Source organism: Coffea arabica, chromosome 8e (assembly GCF_036785885.1).
Source record: "Coffea arabica cultivar ET-39 chromosome 8e, Coffea Arabica ET-39 HiFi, whole genome shotgun sequence".
NCBI classification, from domain to species: domain Eukaryota; kingdom Viridiplantae; phylum Streptophyta; class Magnoliopsida; order Gentianales; family Rubiaceae; genus Coffea; species Coffea arabica.
In genome coordinates, this window is record NC_092324.1 from 42567196 (window position 1) to 42583593 (window position 16398).

At 35.6% G+C, this 16398-nt stretch overlaps 1 protein-coding gene across 9 annotated transcripts; it reads right to left on the reverse strand.

The window, feature by feature from the left end:
- Positions 1–1998: 1998 nt before the first annotated feature.
- Positions 1999–16379, reverse strand: LOC113704032 (carbon catabolite repressor protein 4 homolog 6-like). 9 transcript variants are annotated; one of them, XM_072060835.1, is made up of 18 exons: positions 16187–16379; positions 15613–16060; positions 14120–14286; positions 11936–12001; positions 10830–10882; positions 9297–9378; positions 9141–9187; positions 8415–8496; positions 7594–7686; positions 7404–7436; positions 7206–7294; positions 6668–7110; positions 6336–6571; positions 6135–6220; positions 5091–5175; positions 2528–2718; positions 2313–2365; positions 1999–2182 (listed from the first exon to the last, which is right to left on the reverse strand). In XM_072060835.1, the coding sequence occupies exons 1-16, from the start codon at positions 16337–16339 to the stop codon at positions 2596–2598; spliced, it is 2286 nt and encodes a 761-aa protein (XP_071916936.1). In that variant the 5' UTR covers positions 16340–16379; the 3' UTR covers positions 1999–2182; positions 2313–2365; positions 2528–2595. The 9 variants fall into 9 exon arrangements, with proteins under 9 accessions (XP_071916936.1, XP_027081451.2, XP_027081449.2 ...); XM_027225650.2 differs by having other exon boundaries at positions 8415–8511; positions 16187–16349; XM_027225648.2 differs by having other exon boundaries at positions 2283–2365; positions 8415–8511; positions 16187–16349.
- Positions 16380–16398: the final 19 nt, after the last annotated feature.

Here is a 16398-nt window from a genome sequence, read left to right on the forward strand (position 1 = left end):
GATGGTGATGTTGATATTGCTTGTTATCAGATTTAGGGATATGAACCATCTATTACCAGAAATAATATCAAGATTTCTTTGCATGTCAAACATTTGTATCCACCAGGGTCTGGATCAAGAAATAAATTTGGAAGTTGGGATATCAAGTTGCAGGCAAATGCTAAGAGTTCGTTTAGACTGTATTTTTTAAGTTTTTGTGGGAATTTTTGTAGAGAAACAACATTGTAGCTTCTTCTTTTTTTTTTTTTCTGTTTTTTGGAAATATGATATATGTCAGACAAAAAAAAATGATTGTGAAATTTTCTCCAAAAATTACTATCTAAACAAAATGAGTTATGAAGAGTTGGCAATTATTAGAAGACCAAATTAAAGATTTGGTGACTTCAAGTCTGAAAATTAAGACCCTTGCAGGGAACTAAAGATTTCTAAGAAAGTGGAACATAATGGGTTCAACGATGAATAAACTTTGCCCTAGTCAAGCCATGACTACCAACAAACTATAACACAATATTTGTTCTGCTCACACATGATTCGCGAGCAAAATACTTCTGACCCCTGAAATGATATTGCAAACATGGGTAGGCGTAGCCATGACATGTTTCCTAGCATCATTCCAGCCTCTCTAGCCCAAAACTACCCTAATGAGGGTTCTAAGTAGCAAGTGAATCATGCAATTCCAAGTCCTGAGCCAAGTGAAATAAAATCAGAACATCTCTTATAATTTCCTACAAATAAGTTTAAATTTGGACAAACCCAATTTGCTACAAGTTGCAGAACAGATGCTTCCTACAGGCTGCCACAATGTTCTTGTTTTGTCCAAATTTGTTCAACAATTGGGGCATGGAATTCACGAAAAGCTATGGCCTTGATTGAACTCTTTACGAGGCGCCGAGGCCTGTGGAAAAGATTACCACAATTCCAGATTGCTTTTCCCTTTTCTTCAAAAGGGAAAATTTAGTTCTTGTCATAGGCCTAAAAGGTAAAAATTAAAGGAGTTCGCCAATAGTTTCAATTAGAGGTGGGAATTTGGATTGAGATCCATTTATCCATCCATATAATCCATAATTAAATGGATTTGAATTATCCATTTATAGTATTGATTTTAAATGGTTGACCAAAGTAAAACCATTAAATTAAATGAATTTATATGGATTATCCACAAAAACCATATATATCCATTTATTTAAAAACCATGTTTCTGTCTTGTGCTATTGTGGCATACATTTAAGGAAATGCTTTCATGATGAAAGTTTCATTTGATTTTGAGAAACGAAAGGGACCACCCTTGCTGTTAGGCCCAGTGTTGTACTGGTCTGACTGGCAAGGCGCTTGACTCCCCTTAAACAAGGTCTCGGATTCAAATCTTGTGAGTGGAAAGACAGGTGCTGGGAGAGCTTGCACCTCTTATGAGGTGCAACCTAATTCAACTCCGGATTAGTCAGGACCCAAAGTGGCTACTGTATACAAAGGATCTGGCAAAAAAAAAAAAGTAACTAAAATATTTAAATTGATTATAAATGAATAATTGATTTTTATTCAATTCATTTAGATCCATCCATTTAGATCCATTTAATAAATGGACCTAAATGAATTGGATAAATTTCATCTACCATCCATTAAATCAAAACCAATTATGAACCATTTATCCATATTGCCACCTCTAGTTTCAATCATGTATGTAGGACTGACTATTCTATTTACTTCCCACTCCCATTTTTCTCGTGGCATTTTATGCCTTGTTCAACCTGTACTATTAGCAAGCTATCTTTAATTAGATAAGATGAAAAAAACAAGACTTAAACAATTGCAACCAAACAGCATGACACAATAATAAACATTCTCAAAATATACCTTTGTTTAGTGAAGGACAATGTAGTGAACATTCACATCATATACACTCGAGCAGTAGAACCATCATATTCTTCCACAGACAATGAATATTTTCAAGAATAAGCGTTAATGTAATAATTAAGTTTACATGCTTTGGTACAGTTGTAATTGCAATAATAGTCTATATATACAGCTGTTGCAACTCAGTTTTCTGTCCGTCAAAGACACAGACAGACGCACAACAGATGAAGACACAAAGCCAGAATCATCTCCGTTAAAAGAACTCAGTGTTCCTTTGACACAAGTTTCCTACTTCACAAATGGTGACAACCTCTCATCGAATTACAATTTCCTTTAAAAAAAAAAAGTAAAAATAAAGAACAAAAAAACAAGAGAGCCATAAATACAGGAAATTAAGAAAAGAAAGAATTTAGTACAAGAACTGGACTCACTGCCAGACTTATAGGGCTTAAATTAAGAACCTGGTGGACCCAGTTAAGTCTGAAGATTCAAAAGTTGAATGCTGAACATGATCCTGCAATTTTACATCAGCATTCAGGCTGGAAATATCTTCTCTTAAGGCCAATTCCGAAACCAAAGATATATGATCACTTCCCCATTTTCTAGGAAGCACAGCCAATAAATTGACGCCAGCATATAGAAAAAAAAAGGAAAAAAAGTGTGTAAGTGGACTCACTGTCAGACTTCTGGATATTCCTTGAGGCACAGAATAGAGGGCTTAAAAATAAGAATCTATGGACCTACTTAAGTCTGATTCAAAGTCAAATGCTGAACATGATCCTGCAATTTTACATCAGAATTCACGCTGGAAATATCCTCTCTGAAGGCCAGCTCCGAAACCAAAGCTATATGATCACTTCCCCATTTCTGGAAATCACAGCAAACAAATCAACGGTAGTATGTACAAGATATTAAATTCTTAGTAAGTTCACAAGGATCGGTATATGAGAAGGCTGTTAGAAGAGATATGAATGCCAAAACAATAATCTAGCTAAGACAATTAATTGAAGGACTAACATCAAGAATATGAAGTCACCTACCACACTGATGAAAAGCAGAACCTCCTGAACTTAAGGTCTGGCTCAGTTAGGTTTTCTGATATACTAATCAAAGTGAAAATATCACAATACTGACAACTTGGACAGGTTTTTATTAAATGAGTTAAAGACAATCATAACCCTAAACGCACATTATACATACTTTAAAATAACTCTCCAAAAGTAACTATTTTTCATTTGAACCAAAGATTCAACAATTCAATAACGCATCAGTTTTTTTGGCCAATATTTCAGCAATGACTAAGAATTCCAAAAAGTGAACTAAAAAAATTTAGTTGGGAAGAAAGTAACCAACTTTTGATCAAGTACAACTTCAAATGTTAATCGAGTTAGTTGCAGCAGGTACTGAATTTTAGCCCCCACTTTTGGACTGTAAACAGGAGGACAGCTATTCTGCTTACTAAAGTAGGTCAAAAGTCTGCTTGGATTACTGTGCTCATGTTTTTTAATTCTAATATATGCTCAAAGATTTCCCAGTTTCAAAAACATTCTAAGAGTGGTATCCATGGTTTTTCATACTTTTCATACTAAAAGGACATCACATGGTTTTACATATTGGAACAAATGTACACAAGCAAACTAGCTTCATCGGAATATAATTAAAAGTAGAGCAGGAAGCTTAATTCTAGAAGAGCAGAGACAACATTATTTAAGAGAGTCAAAATATACCACAAATACAACACCATTGGTATCTTAAACTAGCATCAAGGAAATATAGTAAGAAATGGGGCAGACAATGTAATTCTAGAAGAGCACAGACAACATTATACAAGGAAATACCTAAAATTCCTAGCATTTGCAGTGATTTGTATGAAGTAAAATAGTTATGTTCAGAATTTTCTGATTATCAATTTTACAAGCCCTGCAGACAAACAAAAAATAACCCATGCAAATGCAATACTAAACAAGGATAGAGTTATTAGGCAATAGGTGCAAGTCTAAGTACAGTTACACAGCTTTCTATGTTACACATTAAGAAATGTCAGGGTTGCATATGCTTGACCCTTCATTATATTTTACCTACTAAAAATTTGAGTGATTGAAATACTATGAGATTAAGATTGAGAAATTGTCAAATTGTAGTCTTCCAGAAGTAGGGAAAAAAGCTGTAAAAATGTAGTTTTCTTTGACATAATGTATAGTCATGATTCCGAGGTAGCTAAGGTTGAATGCCTGTTCCGGTGAATTTGAACATACAAGATTAAAAAGACAACATTAACCACTCTAAACAGTAAATACTTTCAACTTTAATCAGTCATTAAGCAACGTTAGTAGCTTATAGTCTCCCACAGAAAATACAGCAAAAGGCATAGATACATGTTAGTAGGGACTTGAAAATAAAAATGTGACACACTAAATCCTCTTAAAGCTATGAACAGTAGTCATTATCAATTATTTATGCAGTTAACCAATTTTGTCAATCAGTCTTTGAGAGCCCGTGTATGTGGGTGGTTTTAGTTTCAAAGATAACCTTTAAAGAAAAACAAACAAGCAGAAAAGAGCTACACTTCCAGAACTTTTTATGCAAGAATAAACAAAATGATTTAATAATGAACAACTTTTGTTCAACTAAAAGGGTGACAAAATTTATGAAATTACAGTATGATACTAAATGAAGTCATATTCTTTTAGCAGATGGAAATATGAGACCAAAGGTGACCCAGATCATGAAAAGGATGGAAACTGTTATTCATCTGGACATCTTTAGTTTGATTTTCAGAAGATTTTTGTGTACCCCAGTGTACACTACCATGGAATTAGGAATATCAAGCATTGAAATGACCTGAGCAGAAGTTCCTCTTGTAGGATAAAGAAACTTCAAACTTGGACCTGTTTCACAAATGACCGATGTTGGAAGGCTACAATCGAGGCTGGAGAGCATTCATGTGATTAGAAACTTACTCAAACACTTGGCTTATGACAACCATGAGAAACAACTGTAACAGAAAAATTTTCAGGAAAAAGACTAAGATAATACTTGATCCAGAGCCCACACAGGAGTTATTTAATGACAAGATATTAGTTGCTCTACTTGGATTTGATTTTGAACAAAGATGGTCAATACCATGTCAAGTTGTTTCCTTAAGCAAGCTCATAAGCCTATTTCATTAAACTTGGGAAGAAAATGGAAAAAGGCCATATTATATAATTATTCAGATGGACAAGGTTTGAAAGCAATACCTTTGTAGGGAATCCCCGTGTCCACTGCATAGCATGCTTTGGAATAGGGGCAAGAACCCTGGAAGTTTGGAGACCTTCAGAGCGCCTACAGCTCACACACATTTGCACAAAGATTTACTTCAGCATCCCAGCCTAATCAACAATTATTGAACTAAAACACCTAAAACAGTTTTTAAACATCTACATAGCAAAATGATTCGGACGTGTTTGGTAGAGAGCATAAAGAAGAAAAGCTAAACTTTCCTTCCTAGCCTCCTATTCCTTTCCAATGAGGAAGCAAGAACCAGAACAACGAAATGGCCCATAATGTAACATTTCACAAACCTAAATTACAAGAAGAAAAGGATAAAATAGTAAAATCCAGAAAACTTATTTCCTGTATATTACTCCTCAAGGAAAAGAGTTCTTTCAGATTTCTTCCTCTCTCGCTCCCTTTTCGCTACCAAATGATCTCATACAGTCAAGCATATCCAGTTTAAGATGTTGTAAACAAACCAACTGAAGTCATATCCTTATAATCTAAATGCTGTAAGTTGATAATCTCTAATGATGACTTTTCAAGGACCAAAAAAAGATAAAAAATAAAAAATTCAAGGTCTACTTAAGTTTAATGTGTGCACATTGCTTTGTTTCACAGTATGGTATCTATATTTTCTTCTTTGTTGATCACAATGTCAACCTTTTTTCTTCTGTCAAAATTTACTTAGTTTAGCAAAATAAAAAAGAGATCTTAATAAAGTTCAGATTAGGTTAAGCATGGAGATTTTTCTAAAGTAATCATTTATTTTTGCTCAGGATAACCAACACAAACTTGTCCCATCAGATTGTGAGTGGTAAAATAGCACCAAAATTAGATTTCCTACACACTAGGATCTCAAGAAAGAAATGAACTTCTGCAAAAAATCCTGAAAAGGAAGAACATGCATCCTCAACTTATTTACTTCTTCGGGGGACATAACTACTCGAGTCTGACAAAGGTCCCAAAAAGAGAGCTGTTCATCCAAATAGATGTTGTCATTGACATGAGGGAAACTACACTCTCACCATATATAATCAACTGTGCCCAAAAAACGCCTATGGTAGCTGGTTACTGCAGGTTCTCCAGTTGAATCTCTTGTACCTGAAGAATCCTGCAAGTTAAAGTACCAAAACTTTACAGTTCTTCACATTAAATAGATACTATCAAGAAGCAATGCTTACAGCAAGTAGACTTATCAAGTATGAGCTTAAATATCTTAGATCCACCTCAACTTCTCCATATACGCTTCGTAGCTTCAAAGGGTGTTCCATTACTAAGCAATCTGAACTTCCCGTCGCAGTTTCTAGTTCCACCGGAGTCCAAGCTGATGGATCATATTGTGACTGTTCCACATCAACAATCTCGGAATCCACAGCTCGCGTGTCAATCAGACTCTCATTTCCAAGTGGATTAGTCTCTTGGATATCAGAGCTTGTAGTTGTACCTTCTTCAAATGAACCATCTGCTTCAGGTTTTACACTTTGAGAGTGACAAAAGTGATCTGTGAAAGGATCAAAATTTAATATATTTCAGACAAAAAAGCTACAATTGTGTTCACCTTCCTTTGTGTCTTCAAGAAACTCATCTATAAGTAAGTTGTCCATTTCATCACCCAACAAATTGATATCTTGGATTACGTCCTTAACAGGACTAACAGAAGATTTCATGTCATCCTGAATCACAACTGGACTTTCCTCCAAGTCATAAGAATCACAGATGGTAGATTTAATTTCATTGTCGCTTCCATGAAAAATTTCAATATCATTTTCTCTTAATTTTGTATCAGTTCTTTCATCTACGTATATGCTGTTAATGCAAGACTCCACAGGCTCTTCCACCACAGAAGAGAGAGGCTTAGACAAGCAGTCCGCAAAATGCTCATTTCCTGAACATTCATCAGGATAATTTTTCTTCTCTTCAGCTAATGGAGAATCACAGCTCTCTGCTTTCATCTGACTGGCTGTTGGCAATACTTGAGAAAAGTTACCAGTGGAAAGGGCCCTATAATAATAAAAGCAGTGTCAATTTTGGAAGCGTGTAATGTAGCCTCCATGTGCTTGACACATAAAAAGTTAAAAAAGTAAGAGCATAGATACCCAGAATTAGGATTAGATGGCCTTGATGGATAAAATTCTGCTGATGTTTGTCCTGAAACTTGATCACGAGGAAGTTCTGACAGGTCTAACTGCAATAATACAAGGAAACTATGACCAACGTTTGCAAACTGAGTAGAAAAGTGAAATTGCAGGAAGTGGGAGGGTGTGGAGCTGAAGGTCATCAATGCTACCATTCACCTTTTGTTCTGCAACAAAGTTGTACAATGGACTCTGATGCAAAAGCAAGAAAGAATATCAGAAAAATCAACATGAGGCCAAAAGAAAGGCAACACTATGGGCTAAGACATAATGGAAGCATATAAAGCAAGAAATCAAGACAACAGACCAAAAAAAAAAAAAAGTTACTTAACAAAATGAATTATAGCACCTTTGGAGTACTATTAAAATCCCCACAAATAATGACAGAAGCATCATCCCAAAGCTTTGAAACAGCATGAGCCCGAGCTAGAAGCACCCTTATCTGCTTACAGAACAAGAAGTTGCAGCAACACTTAGTAAAGATAACTTGCAGTAAACAAATAAGCAGACATTAATTTTGTCAAAAAGCCCAAAGGAATTTGTATATTGATCACCATTTTCCCCATAGCCTGTGATTCAATTCAAGTCAAGTTTGCGACATTTGGTACGATCATAAGCAGCATCTTTAAAGAAGCTATACTTTTGATTATTAGATAATTTCTGAAACAAGGTTGTTCCAATCTCGTAGAAACTAATATTCTAGAATTGAAAATCTTGACCTCGCTAGAACATGAAAAAGTAGAAACCCCTAGCAGTCAAAGCAGATGGGAATAGAGCCAAAAAGTTCCAGTGGGGCTGAAGCAAAAGAATTGTTCAGACCTATCCATAACCACCCATATAAATTAAGATTCCTGCTCCAACTGTTGTACTGAGTTCCTTATTCCACACCGTCTATGTACATCATTGAATCAACTTCCAAAAGCACCTTTTTATATGATGTATAAACTATACAGTAGCTAGCAGAATGGCTCCAGAGAAGAACAGAATCAGGAAAATGTTCTTTCTTCTTGCTAGGATGTTGCTTAGTCAATTACACGTGTCCAAAAACATTATAGCGTGAAGAAACTTCCAAAAGCGAAAAGTATGAAATTAGCTGCTGCTGATTCTTGGATGAAATCATAGAAATCACAAGAGACTATCAACACAAAAAGGATGAAGAAAAAATGTTACCTGACCAAGCTTGATTTCTCCCCTTCTAGGATTGAAAAGCACATGAATGTTACAAACCACAACCTTCTTTGCCTGTTTTGAGCTGCAATAACAGGATCTGAGTCCAAGCGAATGAAGCAGAAAAAATCCCAGTTACCCAACAAAAGGAAAACCCAGAAAGGTGGTCCAATTATATATCAGAAAAATTGGAAATTTATGCTTATCAACAAGCTCCCCCCAACTTCCTCTTTATCTTCTTTCCCCATATGCTCTTGTTCTGCTTTGAGCAGATGAGTTTATTAATTATTGAATGAATTTTTTAAAATATAATAATAGCAATATGAAGATTACCCATGATACTTAAAACTGTTGCAGCTATATGTGACTGAAACAATCATGAAAAGCTTCAACTTGATTGCCAAAAATGTGTAATTTTTGCGAATTGGTTCTAAAGGGAAAAAAAAGACAAGATGTTTAACAGAGAATAATTGAAAGAGCAGAAACAACTGAAGTCCAATGCCCGAGGTGAGGTGTAAGCATATGAACTGTTTTATTCTTTTCATAACACCACTATCAAAAAAATAAGGATCTAAAACTCAGCAACCCCTTTGAATTTCGTCTAAACAAGAACATATACATTATGAAAGCTTTAATACTCTTTTCCATATCAGGATCACAGAACATTCAAACTCAGAAGTTTTACTATTATACAACTTATCACCAATTTTAGAAAAATGAAAAAACTACCTTTTCGAGGGAGCTGGTGCAGTGGTACTGTTGCACTGAGATAAAGACTGTTCAACAGAGACAACAAATTAGATGGACAAACTTGACATTTCATGGTAAAATTACATATCCAAGCCACTTCAAGTTTCCCATTTGGCATCTGCAAAACTCATGTACCTCAAATACACATATCTGTGCAACATTATCTCGAAGGCCAAGTGCACTGAATTCGATGGACTCCTCATGCACCAACTTGAATCTAACAGACAATAATAAAGCCAATTCTAAGGGGGAAAAAATTGTTTTAACACAGCAATATCATATTCGTGAGGAAGCATAGCGTCTAATTAAATATACAGCAAGGAAGGAGATGCCAGTTCTTGTACCTTGAACAGAAACACAACTCAATTACAAGCCAAAAACTCTTAAGAGGAGAAACAAATAAATCACTAAGAGAAAGAGTGGGTACAAACAAAATGACATGGAAATATTAAAACACAGAGACTTACATGAACAACTGCAGAAAATGTTAACCATGAAAAAATGACTTCCATTTTATTTAATCTTTTGGGGACAGTATTTGGAAACAACATAACAAAAAATGACTTCCATTTTATTTAATCTTTTGGGGACAGTATTTGGAAACAACATAACAACAATTCGGGATTGAAGATTTCTATGAACACTGTTGCTTCCATGGCATTACCCGCATCAATGAATTACAAATATAGCAGGAGTTCCACAGTAAAATGAGTCAAATTGTCCTAGTCTTGGCTAGTCGACTCTACAGCCAATATACAACCCATTTACTAAGGATAGCCAAGAACTTGGAAAAAGCTTTTAATAGACAACTATTTAGTGCATCACCCTCGTAAAAAAACTAAATACAGCATGTCTATAACCACTCTAGAAGAAACCAGAAGAGTTTACTAAAAAGCAGGAAAAAAAGGTGAACAAATAGGGCAGCAAGTCAAATTCTTTATTGCATCTGCGTACTAATGGATCTCTTAATTCACGCAAATATCCATGGAGTGAGATTAGTGCACTGCTCAAATAGCAAATCCACAACCACACAAACACAGAAGCAAAGAGTTCTCAAACACAAGCCCATAGTGGAATGCATAACAAGGACCTCACACCAGAAAGTAAAACCAACAAGATTCATCCTATTGCTTCTTGTGATAAAAATGACCTAAACTACTGCTTATCATAAAATCTATAACATGAAAATTCATAAAGAAATGAAGCTGAACAGATTGTTTTAATGAACAATGAAAACCAAAAAAGTGTAAATAGCACACAGATTTATGTGAACTAGAAAAAAAAAAAAAACATTCCCGAGTCCTTTGGATCTGACGATAAAGCACTGGAAAGCACATTACTCAAATTTGCTATTTGTACACCACTAAATTCTAAAACAGCACAACATAACTTATACCTAGATAAATGCCACTTGGCAAATATCAATCACTTCATCTAATCATAATTAAATGTTAAGACATGATGTAAAGTACAAATAACATGGGTCAATAAACTTTACAAGTTACTTAAGAGAATGTTTTGTGCAGAAGAAGAAATTCTTAAATAACGAATGGAGAAATGGTAGTGGTACTGATTCCAACAAAAGGTATGTAAGAAGCAATGCCCATGATGTAATGAGTCACTGAATGACTTCACCACAGGGGACATTTGAGACTGGGCTTACACTACCTTGAGTTACGCCAGAATATTGCGCAGCCATCAACTCGATCACCGGTTCGCATCTAAAAAGTAATAGACAAAAAATTACCATCTATTTGATGTTTTTTATCCACTTTGAAGGGGACCATGTTAATAAATCAAAATTAAGTCAAGACAAGTAAGTGAAAATTCTACTATGACTTCATTCCTATATCCAGGACTTATGATGAAACTCTGGACTCAACAACCAAGATTTAAAGAACCAAGAGGCAATGCAATTGAATAAGTTAAACTCTTATTGGTAACCCCCCCCCCCCCCCCCAAAAAAAAAAAGAAAGAACAGTTTATTTCTTGTTAAGCTCAAAGATGGCATCATTTTGCAACTTTCTGCAACAAAAAATTGTTTCAGCCATTGGGTGTCAGTCATGTTGGTTAGTCTTAATTTATTTTGTTAAGTAGCATTGATAGCATTTAATTGGTAGACATCATTGGTATAGACTGAAACTTGTATTTGAAAGGCCAAATGCAGGGGATGGTAACCAAATCTAGCATAGAAATGATGAATCAATAAGCAAAGAAGAAAAGACTAGAAATTTTCCTATATAACCATTATGCATCAAACTTCCAAAAATACAAACTGCCCAACAGTGCTGAAAGAGTATAACATAGAAAAACAGTAGTGTTTAAAGACCCAACCAAAGCATCACCAATTTTTGTGCAACTCCAGTCACTCACACACACACTCACTAACTTACTCACTCTCACATGGCTTAATGAGCAAAAGAGAACCGAATAAATGTATAGTTTACTGCAGACCCCCCTATGGAGCCCATGGAACAAACTCCCAAGGCATCTTGGAAGGAAGCCAACCCCAATCATCGTATTACAGAGAGAAAATGCAGGAACCCAATAGAAATTTACCATTCAAAAATCCCTCGAGAAATCTATGTGATACCAATTCTTATTGCAAAGGTGAGAACAGCACAACTAGTAGCTCCTTGTACATTTTGGAGCATCAATCATATCATTGCATAACACAATGCACATTCACATCATGCAAAATAGGTAAAACAGGAAAGTTTGAAAGACAATAACCATGTAATAGCACACAAACAACTAAGCACTTTTCTAAACACCTTCCAAACACCATTATATCCTCGAAGCTCCAGTTCTTCTTTCAAGTCTTGGAATCTGTCAACCTCCTGAGGTTATAAATGAAAAATAAGATTAATAAAGAAAGCAGGATCACTTTTCAAGACGGAGATTGAGATGTAAACATCATTAGAAAAGGAGCACACAAGGAAAGAACTGAATAGAAGTATTTTCATCAAATAATTATTCAGAAGGACAATACAGTAACAGCACTACATATAACATTAAACCATGCATTAATACATGACAATAGGAATAAAGGGGCTTGTTCATTGTTATCAACAGAGTTTACAATTCTTGTTACAAGTCAAAGGACAAAAGTTGAAAGGTCTTTTTAAGCAATGAGTAATAAAATCAGAATGTCTGATTCATAACACATATCACTCCTGTACTAACTCTTATGCTTCAGCCTAAACCAGAACGGTATAGGCACAGCAATTAAAAGAAAATATTAAGATAAATCAAACCAAGCATATGAAGGCAACCATTGAGGATTCTGAAAAATACATTAAAGAACCATCTGCCAACGTTTGTCAACACACAGATGACCATTATTTAAAAGATTAGATGTACTTGAGCAGAAGCAAAATTTCAAAAACAAGATTGAGCTGATAATTTGCACAGTTAAAGTCAAACTTTGACTCCCCAGACTGCAAACACAGAATACGCCATTTATGACCAAATGAAAATATGCTAAATAGCAGCTTGCTGTGTATGAAAAAGAAAATCAAAATAGGTCCCCCTTCCCAAACCCAAAAAGAAAAAAAAAAAAAAACTATAGCAGTCATTGGGAGCAAATCCCCAAACATGTAATGGAAAAAATGCCATACTCACATAGAACCCAAAGATCTCCAACCAAAGTTCCCCTCAAATGCTAAAATCCAAATTATCCTTCACCAAGTTGTCTCATTCATAAGATACCTACATGCTTTGCATCCTCATCAAAATACATATGCATCTCAGATAACATTCTTTTCTACTCGAACTACTATAGTTTTGGTAATTTAAGGTGGAGGGAGCAGATCATGAGAAACCTGGCAAAATTATATCTCTTCATTTTTCCATTATAATGTTCCATTCGCCAGTCTCTTCACAAAGGACCGTGATAGTAAACATAGTGAATCAATGACATTTAAGTTACAATTCCATTCACTTGTTTTATAAGGTCTCACTATATAAGGATGACTACCATGTAAATCGGTTTCTCCTTTATGCACTTTTATAAAACCTCAGCTCTTGATCCTCAGTTTGAGTTTGAAACCTCTTAACCCAGAAAATGTTACACGTACTAAAGAAAATCCACACAATCAAATATTTAGAGAATGAAAGCTTAAAACTCACGTTCCATGGAAAGCATTCATGATTCAGGGTCTTAATCAGCAAACTCAACTAAGCTACATCAGTAGATTTAGGGGAATTCAGGAGGTTTGAAGCTCTGAAAAAGAAATGCTCATGCTGAGCTGATTTTCTCAGACTATACACTGAATTTTTTCCGAGAGCTCTGAATGTATAAAGGAATTGAGATAATTCTTGCTGGAAATAGCACAGAGAAAGATCTCAATAATTAAGAAGACAGCAAGCAGAGGAAAAACTACATTTCTGAAAATCTCTTCGTTTCAAAATCTGTTCCCAAAGAGTGCCGATACATAACTATTTTTTCACGGGCATAATAAACTTGGAAAATAGGACTACCTGGTACCCAAGTGAAATTAAACTAGGAGAGAGTGGCTGCTTTTACAGCTTGACTACAGCCGACCTAGGCAACATAAAAGTCACAAAATGCCAGGATACTGCACTCAACTTAGTGAAACTACTAGACAAAATAACGAATGCATGACTACTCAAACCAGGAAGATAAATCCGAAACATAACATCTAGATGAGCGTCAAGTGGGAATCTTGCTAAATGGCCACATATATGTTACAATTCAACTCTCCAATCCCTTTGAGTTATCAACCAATTCTTTACATAGCGTCATTTGCATCAGTTCAACGCTTTCCTTACCCAAAGCATCATATAACAAAGAATCCAAGAAGAGAGTTCACATAATGCAGATGGTGTCAGTTCTGACAAAATCTTCCTTGAATTTTAATAGCATCTAGACATAAATTCATCTTCATTAGAGGAATAAGGTAACACTTAAGTGACCATAAATGCTGCAGATTAACCTGAAAACACAATATATCAGCTGACCATAACCGAAGCTCAAAAAGAATACTTCTCTTACGCCACTTCCAATCCAACATATGGCGAGGTACGTGAAAGTAAAGCTTATGCTGATGATCTGTAGCCAGGTAATCAGCAAGTATGTTGTACGATAGAACTGTAAACCGCTCTGCAAAAGTTAATATGGACCAATGGAAACTCAAAATACTGAGTTTAAGATACAACCATACATCGGAAATTAACTCACAGACAAAACTAAAACCTTTCAACTTATGCTTTAATATGAAGATTCAGCAGCTAAAAGAACTGAAATGCCATTGATTAAGAAATTCTCAAATTTGTAATAGCCAAACGAAGTATAAAGCAAAAAATACAAACTTAGAATAAGAAGAAATTTGGCCCTTAATAACTTGATCTTTTTCAGCATTAATATTTTTAAGTAGCATTAAGTATTACTGTCTTATCAAGTATACTCCAAGAGAAATCCTACTCAAACCAAATAACCATCCTGCCTCATAAAAAACCCGGCTGTCCTCAGTCCTCATAACCATGCTGTAAATCACACTGGATAAGCCACACCATAAAAGTATTTCTTAAAAGCATTCTCAAACTCCCTTTTTTTAACAGAAATCTGAAGAAAAAAATTCATAAAAACAAATTAAATTTGCCTGTTTCCTAAAGAAATAATGCTGGTTCCACTTCACAGACTTACTGAAAAGAGATAGGAGAATTGTAACCTTATATCTTTTGCTGGCAAGTACTTTTAGCTGCTGATGAGTTGTGCGGTGAGAAATTTCTTAATTTATGACATTAATAGTATTCATCATACCAGACAATCTTGCAATCCTTTAAAATTCTCACTCCCCCTTATGCCTAAAAAAATTTAAGACGGATATCTTTGAACTTTCTAATAGTAACAATAAGATAGTTTCAACTAGATTTAAATAGATTGGATGAGTTTGAAACCCCAGAGGGTGCAATACGCATCATGCTCATCATAGGGTAACCATGGATTGCTAATCGCATCAGTTGCTTCCTGAATAATTGATTGAATGATACAACTATATCTCATAAATCCCTCTCAAGCATATCAAATTGCATGTAGCAAAGATGTATGTATGAATTTTTGGTACATTTCATTATTTCAGCACCTTAAATCTTATATACGCTGCTCATGTTTGAGTTCTTTCTTCTAATTGATAAAAACTGCAGAACACATCATCATTGATTCAGCACAAAACTTTAGACAGGCCATTAAGCAGTTTGTAGTTCAAAAGGCTATATAAGACGAAGGTATAAAGTTGAATTAGTGAATTCCACTTAGCTAAATACAAATTGCCATGAACCCAGAGCAAAAATTCATTTTATATCTTAATAACTCCACGTAATTTTTATCCAATCCACAGGAATTGTTTGTGATAGTAATTCCATTCAAGTAGTAATATTCATCAAATTCATAATAAATACAAAGATTACAAAGAAACAAGCAATATACCCCATTCAGGAGGAGGCCCGGGTTTCGCATGCTCCCAATTCCTATATTCCAAGTCCTTCGGAGGCCTTGGCCTAGGCTGCCACGGTCTAAACTGTTGGTTAAAATTATAATGCGGCTGTGGTGGTCTATAAGCTTGCTGATTTTGATCAACAGGTGGCTGCTGTTGTGGCGCCGGCGAAGGTCTATGGAACTGACCGACAGACTGCTGCTGCTGTTGTTGAGGCCGAGGATTGTAATAATTAGGCCGAGGACTAAACCTAGTAGATGATTGAAAGTTAGAGTTAGAGTTTCCTCTGCTATATGGTGGTCGAAACCCTCGGTTGGAGTCTTGAACTTGCCGGAAGTGAGAGTCGCCAGTGACAAATTGCTCAGCAGTGTCCCTGCCGTCGACTGAGGGACGGTCGGAGTAACTTCTCCGACCACGGCCCCGACCCTGGCCTCCTCTAAACTGTGTATATTCAAACAAAATTTAAAATTTTACAGAACAAATTAACATATGTACAGATGAAAACAAGATAGCTAGTATTTAGTGATAGAAGAGGTAATACTGTTATGCTAGAGTAAGGGGGCTCACCGAGGTGCGAGACAACATCACAGTGCAGGTGGTGCTGGTGGCAGCGACGGCGGCGGTGGTGGAGGCGGCAGCGGCAGTAGCAGAAGAGAGCAAATGGAGGGAATAGCAAGAGCGTTTCATGAGCGACGAGCTATAAAAATTTGTTCTTTTCATTTTATAGTTTTCTCTTGGGAACAAAATTTTTGATTGCCATGTACCCATTTGAAATTGGA

What these genes read in the sequence shown, in the direction of transcription:
- LOC113704032 (XM_027225650.2), bottom strand. Translation starts at nt 16,339, where the DNA reads ATGAAAAGAACAAATTTTTATAGCTCGTCGCTCATGAAACGCTCTTGC. An exon ending in GCACCAGCTCCCTCGAAAAG is followed by an intron (nt 8,512 to 9,140) that starts GTAGTTTTTTCA and finishes GCTTGGACTCAG; the next exon opens with ATCCTGTTATTGCAGCTCAA. An exon ending in ACTTTGTTGCAGAACAAAAG is followed by an intron (nt 7,295 to 7,403) that starts GTGAATGGTAGC and finishes GTATTATTGCAG; the next exon opens with TTAGACCTGTCAGAACTTCC.